Below are 11,156 nucleotides of genomic sequence, written 5' to 3'. Positions count from 1 at the left end.
TTGTTTTTAGCGATGCATTTTTCTTCTTGTTGCCTTGCGTTGTTTTTTCCAGATCTGGACTAGCAAGCTCTCTGATCCTCAGCATTAAGTCTTTGAATTTCAGCAACTCTTTCAAGCGTTGGGTCTCAAGTGCCAGCAAATTTGAGGATGGAACTTGATGTGAGGCCGGTACTCGGAAGATCTTGGAGCTGTAGCTTTCGGCAGGACTCCTCGAGTGGTATCAGGTCATCTGTTTTGAGAGTTGAGGGCAGAACGGAGTTTGACTTCTCAGTAAGAAATACTGTTCCTTGTCAGCGTCTCAGTTACTGCTGGATAAGCTGTATGATGGTGTGTCTAGTAAAGGAAATACTTGCAGTGAAGATTTTGAGGTGAGCCTATCTGTGAAAGTGAGTTGTAACGTCACTGGGACTTACCCTTCAACCGCATCTTAAAGGAGTCTTGCAAAGGGCAAGTGAAATTTTGGGATTACACTGCGATTTATCTGTATGTGTGATGGGAAGACTTCCTTTATCTTCCTCTCTTTAACTTAAGCTTTTAGCAAGCTGGATCTCTGTTAGCCGAGTCTGCCTCTGAGGACTGGGAGAGGTCAAGTGGAATTTTTTAGCTTTACAATGGAAAGGCTGGATGGATTGATTATTTTTAAGATGATTTTGCTTTGCAGGTGTTTCTTGGTTTATTTTTTATTGCTGATGCTTTGAAAGTGCTAAACAACAACTAGTATGAACTCAGAGATGGAGCCAGACTCTTTTCGGTGGTTCCCAGAGACAGGACGAGGGGCGATGGGCACAAGTTGGAACAGAGGAAGTTCCGTTCCAACACACGGAAGAACTTCTTTACGGTTGGGGTGACAGAGCAGTGGCACAGGCTGCCCAGGGAGGGGGTGGAGTCCCTTCTCTGGAGGTTTCCCAAACCCGCCTGGATGCAGTCCTGAGGGATGTGCTCTGGGCAGTCCTGCTTTAGCAGGGGAGTGGGACTGGGTGAGCTCTAGAGGTCCCTTCCAGCTCTGAAAATTCTGTGATTCTGTGATTTAAGCATGACTTTTCTGGAAGAATCCTTGGTGTCGTGGTTTGGCCTCAGCCAGCAACAAAGAACCACGCAGCCGCTCGCACAAGCGCTCTTGGACAAGATGTGAATCTGTAATATAAGAGAGGCAAGCACATGCCTAAGAAAATGAAACGGGGAGGTAAGGCCTGCTCCTCTTCTCGTCCATCATACGGTACAAATGGCACAATCCCAATTACTTTTCCTTTGTAGGTCACTCTTGACTGTTGCCTGAGCCCTTTGCAGACTCTGCCTGGCAACAAATGACCTTCTAATCCCAGTGCTGGCAGGGAGATGATTTGTATTACCTAATGGGTCTCTTCCATCCCCTGCTCTTGTGCGAGTCTCCCCAGTGACTCGTTACAGCATGCGGCATGGAGTGCTGCTTGCAGTGCTGCCAGCGGTAGCCAGTAGCACGTATTCTGCATGCGCTGGCGCGGAGGAGTTGTTGGCACCCACGATTAATCAATGTCATTAGTGGTGGTTGGCGTTGGACATACAAATCTCCAGCGCACAACGCCCCAGAAGCGGGACAAGGCAGTCTTGAAGAATCAGATGAACGACCTTGAAATCTCTCCAGTCGCTGCTGTCAGATCAAAGTTGCTGGAACTATGAGATTAGCGTATTGATTTCATCTTGCAGATGAATGCTCTTTCTGAAATAAGTGCTAGGCAGTGCCTCAAGGCTTCCAGACAAAGAGTATCGATCAGGTTTACTCCATTAGCTCTTGAAGGCTTTGAATTTGGGCCCTCATAGTTAATGGCGATTTTGCTGATAGGAACTTCACAAGTTCCCATCTTTTAACTCGGTTATGTGTCTTGGATACTTTGCTGTTTGCCACTGATTCAGTTGCTGATTTAGGAGGATGGTAGTATTTGGCCATCTGCTTGTTTCTGTGCTGAACCAGTGATCAAACCTTCCCTATTTTTATATATCGGAACAGCCTACTTCTTTCGGTCGCATAACGTATTAAAACATTGCATTAATACGCATAACGTATTAAAACATTATCAGAATTAATGCGGATGAATGCTTCCACTTACTGCTTTGTACAGCAAAACACTTCTCTCTGCTCTTCCCCCAGCCTCCCAGGAAGAAGCACCACACAGGCCCTGCGGTGTGTATTAATGTTCAGATTTGATGGTTAGAAGGGTGAGTAGCTAGTTCAGTATGGGAGCCACCGGTGATCTAGGTCCAGGTTCTTCCAGAGCTGGTGTAGCTGAAGAAAATCATCTGAGCAAGTCAGATATAAGCTTAAAAATTCCTGTTGGAGCTGGTCACTTTGACATCCAGGAGTGTACATTGATAATCTGTGCACTTATGTAATGGTGTCTGCATCACAGCTGTATGATGAGGAGCTGGTTAACGTGGACTTTATTTTCTTTGGATCAAAAGCTTGAAGCAGCAGAAACCTCATCTAATGAAACCCATGCTGCTCCTGTTGTTCAGCCACTTAACGACAGAAGAGTTTCCAAAATTGATGTTCAGGTGCAGTGTTGGAACAAATGGTTTCTTTGGTTAATCACTTATTTTCTTAGCTTCCCTCTGCTTCAAAAAATTCTTGTATACCTTGCATGGAAATTCCTACACTGGAATAACATCTGTCAAGTCTGTGTGCCAAGGAACAGAGGAGAATTCACTGCCCAGCTGAATAGGTTATTGCAGGGTTTCATTTCCATCAGGTTCAAAATTGCACGCCTCTTCTGGTAGGACTTTGTTTGGACTTGGCTTTCAGCTGTTAGATCTTGATCTACAGAAAGAAAAGAGGCTGTAGACCACCTTTCCTTGTCACTGTGTTACTTCTCTGCTGTCCGTTGTTCCAGTTGTTCTGGTAAACTGTGCAAGCTGCCCTTTTTTTCTTGCCAAAAAGCTCCTTCTCAACTCCTGAATTGAGGTTTTTCCTCACTTGCTGTTAGTGTGTCCAGCAGAATCCAGCCAAAGCTGTGCACTGCGGTGGAAACCCATTTGCAGCATTTCCTCCCCCACCTTTATTCCTCCAAGGATAATGTTAATTTTTTTTTTTTTTTTTGTCCCAGCAGCATACCAGAAATATTTTGGCCCAAAGGATGTTGCATGCTACTGCATTGCTGACTGATGTTGCCCTGGACATATTTGCGTGTTGAAACTTTTCCAAGAGATTAAATTAACACAGTAGATTTAAAAAAAAAAAAAACAACAACAAAAAACCCCCAAACAAAACAACTGCTTGATGAAACAAGGCTGAAGTCTTGACTGTCTTATCTGCTTCCTTTGGTTATAACGCCCAGATTGCTTACCCAGTTGTTTGCAATCTGTATTTTAAGCAGCCAGTTGTTGTTTGTGTGTAATACCTTGTGCTACCTCTCCCTGCTGAGCTTCATTTTCCTCTTGAGGTCACTTCTGCGTTTTTCAAGATTATTTTGAATTCTGATTCTGTCCTCTAACGTGCTTGCAATCACTCCCAAATTAATGCCTTCTGTGAATTTGATAAACATACCGCCAGCAAGACAGAACGGAAAACAAGTGAAAATATGTAACAGAATGGGATTCAAATTCTCCTGCAGATCCTCGGTCGAGAAATTGGTTCTTTTTTTGGCAATGTTCTTTATTATTGTTATATTTATTTCTTTTTGAAGTCATGCACAGTGGCTTAACGCTCTGTTGTGATGTTCTGATTCAAAACCGATGTAAAAATAAAACTCATCCTGGAGCCCAGGAGCTCGATTCCAAAAGCGAATGGTGAACTGTGCCTCAATGGCCCTTCCTTGTTGCACTGCCAGGGGAGGGGAAAAACATCAGCTATTTCTGCAGGTTGTGGTGTGCTAAATTCCTTATTGGGAATTTCGTTTGTAACTGTGGTAGTAGGTCCATCATAAATACGGTTAGCGTGTTTAGGTACTTGGTGTACTCAAAATCACGTGTGACGGTGCTTTTAGCGATGAGTAGCCCAGGGGCCTGTGCCATGCCCCCGTGTGGGAAAAATGTGATCAACATAATCGACGAGAGATTAATTTCCGTGTGGTTTTGTTCTTTGTTCAAGCTCTCTGAAAGAGGGCTTGTAGCAGCTCGGCTTGCGCAGGAGAATCAGCATATGCATCCACATCACTTTAGTGTGCAACAGATGGTATATGAATCCTAAGGTGATTCATCCGGCTATTTTTTGTAGGGCTGGGGATAGTTTCTGCCATTGGCAAGCAGGGCGGTGTGTGTGGGGAGGCTGGGGAGAGGTGAGATGGTGTTAAGTATTAGGAGCGGCTCTTTTAAAGAGGGAATATTTCAAGCCTGTAACCCTCTGGACAAGGTGTCTGTTTATATAATCTAAACTTGTGAATTTCTGAAGAGGAGATTCACTGACTTTTCATTATAGATACAGTGGGAATTGTGGGCTTTCACTTCTGCCAGGATTTTTAAAGCAAGATTTTTTTTCTTTTAAAGGAGAAATGGTGATGCTTCAGTAGTCATTGTGGAATTGAAACTCTAAGCGGTTGGTATTAATACTAATTTGATCTGGTGCCTGTTGACATACTACGTAAAGAAAACCGTGGTCTGTTTGGAGAAGAAATGTCTTAGATCTGAAGTGCATTAAGACACTCTATCCAAATGTTGGTTGAAGCAGATATTTAAATATAAGCAAGCCAAGGGGCACCTAATTTTTCCCATATTTTTGTGAAATGAGTGAAGGTTGAATAGGGTAAGCTCAAAGAATATGAAATAGAAAATATTTACAGATTTTATAGTTTCTCGACAGACTCCCTCCAGGACATCTCAGTGTATAGTGGGAAGGGAAATTATTTGCTGGAAGACTTCGGTGTTCTTCAGGGGTTGTGACTTACCAAAGAAAATTATTTCGTGGGTTTGATTACATCCCCTTGCACCTCTAAAGAATTAAATTTGACTGTTTGCGTCAGTGGCCATGTGAGGAAAAGCCAGCTTGTTTGTGGTGCCTCAGACCTGTTCCTGGGATTTATAGCATGTGCTACAGTGGGATTTGCTGGTCTCTGTCTCTTGAGGATTTGAGTTGCTGGGTCTCGAGTGCTGAGTCTCCCAACCCGTGACTGTTTGTCCTGCACCAGCTTGTGCTGTTGTTCAACACATCTGTGGGGGCCTGGGACAAATTTGAATATGGGATTCAGGAATCCTGCCCATCTGAGATGGCGTCGCTTCTAAAAACCTACTCACCGAAGGGAATGTTTGCTCTGCCTTTTGCGAAGGCAGCTTTTAAACCTTGGGGGAAACCTCATTATGCCCATGGAGCGGGATATGTTAAAAATACACGCAGGAATTAGAATTTTGACACTTGGGGAAATCTTTTTCTCAAATGCTGTCTACTGGATTCCTGTTAGTTTAGCACTTCTACTGAGTTAACGGAAGTTTGCAGATGGATTGAAATGCTGCTTAGGACAATACTGGAGATTTTCTTGGAGGTTTTACACCAAGATTTAAAAAAAACAAAAACAAACCCCAAACAAAAAACAGCCCCAAAGCTCCCCAAAACAAGACACCCCCCAAAAATAAATCTGACCACCAAAATCTTGGCTTAAATTCTCCTGCTATCTTGATGGTCATCCTTGCAGAGAAATAACATCTCTGGAAGCTTATTTGAAGAATACAAGCTTTGGCTTGTGCACATCTAACAGCCTTCTCTCTGTACCAGTGATGTTTGATGGCGAACATGAGTCATACAGCTCTTCTCCCCTGCCAGTGAGAGGTGGCAAATTCCAGCTGCAAGGAGGTTAGATGAAAACAACTGGAGGTGATATATCCTTGAGTAACTTCACTTGTTTCCTAAATAATTTGCCCACAATTAAGAGGTTTTAGACATACTGAAATGAGGCAGGTTGAGATGTTCCAGTTCCTGTGGATCTTGTTGGTCCCCTCCAGGTGAAGGTGGCACGGAGCAGGAAAAAGTTGTCCACTGAGTACGAGTTAGGCTTTATCCCAGCTCAGCTCTGTCGTTGGTCTTACAGGAGTAGAAAGTAACTGCTGTGACAATAATTATTTTAAAATGAACCTCGTATTACTTGTCTTTTAAGGAAAATGAGATTACAAGGTAGTCTGATACCTGGCTGGAATGTTATGATACGCACAGTTTATGTAGATCTCGGTTAGGAAATGAGGCTCTTGACATAGTTTGTGGTTTAACCTGGCCAAGCGGAGTGGCAGTCACAGAGGAGCTGCAGCATCACAAATGGCTGCATGAAAAAGGCATCGCCCGTGTCCCCGTGACTATCAGGTGTGCCCGCACGTGCTGCAGTGACACCTTCTGATTGCGGTGCCCACAGACCTCCTTCTGCTGAACAGCTAAGCAAATACACCGGTCACGAGCTGCAGCCATCGCTGGGGTGAATAATGGCATTTTTAACAGCGTATGAACCTGCTTATACAAAAAGGTATAGTGAATACGTTTTCAAAGGAAGGGTGAAGTTAATGGAGTGATGGGGACTGTGGGCATTGTGGGCAGATGGTAAACGAGCCTCTCAGCAATGACGCTCTTCAATCTTGTCTTACGCTACCGTGATACTACAGCAGGGACTGCCATTTGTGTGACAGATACGGAGAGTGTGACATTGAGGAGGTGCGCAGCGAGATGTATTTTAAAGCAACGTAGCTACCTTGTTTTATGAGTGAGGAGAGCTGTCTTGTTTATAATAATTTGTTGTAGGGGTTGTCAGACCTATTACATTTGTTAATTTAGTTCAACTAAAATTTCTGAATGACGTGGTAGAAACTGGAACAAGCAAATTATTTCAGTTCTTGTCTCAAATCATGAATGTTTAAGAGTAAAACTGATGCTCAGGAATGATACAGGGACAAGGCTTTTTCAGAAAAATGTCCCTATTAGTGAATTTGCAATTGTAAAGTCAAATGACTGCTCTTTTGCTTTTAGGAAGTTTAATTGCACAGTACGCATCTGTTGGACACAGAATAAAACACCTCCTGAAACCATTTTTAAATCTCTTGCTTAATACTTGCACTGAAATTGTTCCTTGAACTTGTGGTTTTGTTTTTTTTTCCTTCTTTTAGTGGGGAAGACTTCCTTGATCACCAGGTTCATGTACGACAGCTTTGACAACACCTACCAGGTAAATTAATCCATATTATTGTCTTCTGTAAGGCCCCTCTGTTGCTTTGTCTTCCATTGCAGGAAGAATCCATTTGATTGCAGTGGGTAAGAGTTGATACACTGACCGAATTCTTAACTGTAAAATCTTTAAGCTTTGTATTTTAATAACCTTGCAGTGTTGGATTCTGCCCGAGTAGCTTATCTGCTACTTGCAGCAGGATGAGCTGTGGTTCGAAAGGAAAGGCTTCGTAGGTATACCCAAGTGACAGCAGGTGTTCAGTCTACCAGGTTTTTTTCACCATTTGCTACCAAACCGTCACTGATGTAATGCCTCTGTGGGGAAAAATGTAAAAGGTACCTGGCTCTTGAAAAAGAAGCAAGCTGAGCTGCAAAGCGGTTCTGCGGTGGGGTGAACAAGGACTTGCTGAGCGGAAAGCAGTGGATTGTAAGGCTGGGTGTTCTTTAGGATGCTGTTTTATGCTGTCTGCTGGAACAAAGACCACAAAACTGGTTGTTGTCCATGTCCCCCATCCTGTGACTGCATATTTATGCTTATTTATTTAAACAAGGTTGGATTGGCAAGGTTGGGGCTGAAGTATTCCGGTGAGCCCTGCAGCCCCCTCACTGCTTTGTGTTTGGTGACAAGTCAGCTAAGGTTTCTAAATTCTAGGAGAGCAATCATTGTTGCCCACTCCCAGAATTCAGGATGAGCTTGAAAAGGTGGCAAGCTGTAAAAGTACTTTAGTTCCATAAAGTGTGTCTTCTCCAAGCAGAACATGTTTCATGACTTGGTTACAGTTGGTGACGTTCCGAATACACTAAGCTGAGAAAAATCTGTTCCCTGATGAATGTGAAGGGTTTTTTTAGAGGGGTGGGAGGAGGAGGTAATGGGAAAAAAAGAAGAAAAAAGCTGTGACTCTTCTGTTACTTAGTGTCTATCCAAGTATCTCGTTTAAATCTCTTTACCCCTCTGTGATTTCCTTCCTGCCTCTTCAGTAATTCCTCATTGCTGCTGCTAGGCAAGTTGGGTAGAATGAGATGCAAGTTCTCACTTAACTATGGGAGAAGCAAAGCTTCTATGGTGTAGGAGGGCTAGAGTACACATCATTGCTCCCAAGGGAGCAAACATCCTTTCAAATTCTACCCACTGTAATTACATGGACATGTGAATGCAGTTCTTTTATTTAATCTGCTTTTTTTCCCACAGTATTTTTCTTTCAGGTCTGCTCCTTTTCTCTACGGAGCTTACGTCCTAGTTCTTTCTTGAAGAGGTTTGACCCTCTGTGCTTTATGATAATATAGTTGTCTCCATGGGAAGCTGGTCTGACATAATATACTAAATGATTGCAAAATGAACGAGTGGGACTTAAAACAGTAAGAAATCTTAAGGGTTTACAATATAGCTTCAATTTAGCTATCACTAGTGCGTGCGTAGTTTGGGTGGTAACGTACTCAGTATAGTGTCAGTCATCCAAAGACCTCTGTTTTACTGAAGTCATGACTGAGGTGGGGCGATGTGTCCTATTTTGCTATAGCTGGAAGAAAGAATGAGTCATAAAAGCTCCAGTAATTTGGCCAAAATCACACTACATGTTAATGTCAAACCAGAATATAAATTTCTTCATGCCCAGGATTATATAGAGACCTCTCAAAGCCAGGTACCTGAATGATAATGCCTATCAAACCGTATACGTGGTTAACTGTAGCTGTAGGTTAGTTGATGGATGATTTGCTTGTTCTGGACATTTCTGATAAATTTTGAATGCATATTTTCTGAAAGCTGCCACAACCTATCATTTGAACAAGGTTTTTTGTGTTCAGCTGGTAAAAATAGAAAGCTGCCTTTTAATAAAAATCTCTGCTGTGCATTAGTTCTCTTTTGCTTGCTGCTAGATAACAGGAATTCAGCTGTTGCCCGTAGCTTATTAATAAGCTGTTTTCATTAAAGCAGCATCGTGAATCAAACAAGAACTCGCTGTACTGTGTCAAGAAAACCCAAACACCTGAAATAAAATCGTGCCATTGGTGGTGTATATTTTACCAGGAGTGATTTCCTTCCATGGACGTGCTGGGAAAAATTTTCCTTGTTCTGTGACACCGTATATGATGTATAATGAAAGACCAGCATTGGCAAACGTGATGATTCTCTGTGTGTTATGCAAGAGGAGAATTACAGGCCACGCTTCCCTTTAGCTTCAGCCTCTTGGAGGAAGGGAGAGGGAGCAGAGTGTTGAGTTCAAACGCTTGCCTGTGACTTGTAAGATAATTCAGGTTCTTGCTTTGCCTCAGGCTTCCTTGCATAGTTGGGTAATTCTGTGTCAGCAAGCGTAGCCTATAAAACAGGGTGACAACAGTTCCTTATTAGATGGTAGTGTTGTGGGGACAGATGGATTAAAAAGCGTTCTCATACACGGCCCCATCCGTCGTGTGGCCCTCTCAAGCTTTTGTGTCCTACTTGTCATCTTTAAATTTGCAATGAGGCCTTACAGTACCTCGCGCTATGTTCAGAGCATGTCTAGCTCCTGCTTGTTCCACGTGGTGCCCAGCGTTTCACAAATGGGTTAAATCTCTTCACCTTAATTACAGTAATTAGCTTGGTTTCATGTCCATGTATTTTTCCCCATCAGTAAGCAGACTTGTCCTCTACTCATACATTGCACAGCATTTCTTTACAACTGATCTGTAAAGATCCCCCAAGCTTTTTTGCTCCTTTTGTCAGAATTGTGACAAAATACCTCTTTGTAGGTTACCTATTTTAGTGCAAGTCTGGAATCTAGAGTGCCCGAATCCGCTTCTTCACATCCGCTGCTTCTCTGTATCGTCATGATATGGTCAGAAGAGTACAGGTGGACAAATACATTTGGCTGTAAGTTATGCCATGTAATTCTTAAAGCTCGGGGAGGCTTAGGTCAAGAGCCACTTCACAGCTTGAAAGTAACAGACCTGCCATATGTTCTTCTCGACCTGATTAACACAAATATTTTCAGCACCCAGATCTAAAATAAGTTTTGTGCTTGGCCTTTCTGTTGCATTTCCCGTGCCCTGAGTGTTCAAGTGCAGGAATCTCGCTGACCCCGATGCATTTCCGAGCAGCGCTTGCATTTCCACCCGGCATACAGAGACTTCTTACGGCAGCGAGTGAGCTTCAGAGCTCTTGCTGCCATGCAGCTGTGTGGGAGGGATGGCATGAAGTACAGGCTGAGGCAGGTTTCGGGCTTTGCAGCTGATGTTCCAGCTCCTACTGAGAGCAGAGAAAATCTGAGTCTCCAGCAGTTTGTCAGCCAGAATGGGATCCTGCCTGATGTGGTGTAAGATCTTCGTGGGGTTGTAGCTTTTCCTCTGTAAAGTGAAATCCAATAGACACGAGGGAAAATAGAAGCATCTTTCAGGCAGTCTTCCGAGGAGTACCCTTTACCAGAACAATAGAAGACAAAAGCAGAAGGGAAGCATGCTGTTGCATTAGTCTTTTGAGGCTTCTCATGTCCGCCTTACAGTTTCAGTATCATCTCTCTGAACTGGTAATGGCATAGTTCTTGATGACAGGTGAAAAATCACTAGGTAGCTGTCTTGGGATCCACTGCTATTTATTTTTCCCTTATGCGTCTCTGGTGCTCCAAATCTCCTGTCATGATCCAGCCAGGAAAGTTTGTTTTCTGAGGTGTTATATTTAGTTGCAAATGGAAATTCAGTTTGGATTGTTGAGTTCTTTTTTTTTATTCGTTTGCAGCTGGTTTTCGTGTATTGCTCACAAGCGGGCTGGCTGGTTCTATTCTTTATTCCTACCACGTAAAATATCTGGCAGAATACAGGGAATTAATTATGGGGATATATAGTGAGGGCATAATAGCAGTCTAACAATATGGAGCATATACAGTAAAATAGACTCTCCATTAGGTACACCTGCTTCAGCAGGGAAGAGGTTGTATCAAGCCTCTTCGCCGTAGCTGAGAGACCTACCTCTTACCTGTTGGGGTTTTTTTTCCCCTTTTTCTTTTGAAATCAATTTATTTGGAACGTTTTCCAGGCTTTATTGATGTTGTTGAGCAGTGCAGCTGCTTGAGACGCTCAGTGT

General features: G+C 43.1%; 1 protein-coding gene across 1 annotated transcript in view; it reads left to right on the top strand.

Moving 5' to 3' along the window:
* The first annotated feature begins 7,050 nt into the window (after positions 1-7,050).
* The window catches only part of RAB6A (RAB6A, member RAS oncogene family), a 24,704-nt gene continuing 20,598 nt past the window's right edge, over positions 7,051-11,156 (top strand). The window contains 1 exon segment of the mRNA XM_009890994.1: positions 7,051-7,103. Within this exon segment, the coding sequence (XP_009889296.1) occupies positions 7,074-7,103 (30 nt within the window). The 5' untranslated portion in view covers positions 7,051-7,073.

Source organism: Charadrius vociferus, unplaced genomic scaffold (genome assembly GCF_000708025.1).
Source record: "Charadrius vociferus isolate BGI_N301 unplaced genomic scaffold, ASM70802v2 scaffold407, whole genome shotgun sequence".
In the NCBI taxonomy this organism is placed as follows: Eukaryota; Metazoa; Chordata; class Aves; order Charadriiformes; family Charadriidae; genus Charadrius; species Charadrius vociferus.
This window is presented reverse-complemented; position numbering and strand designations above follow the sequence as displayed.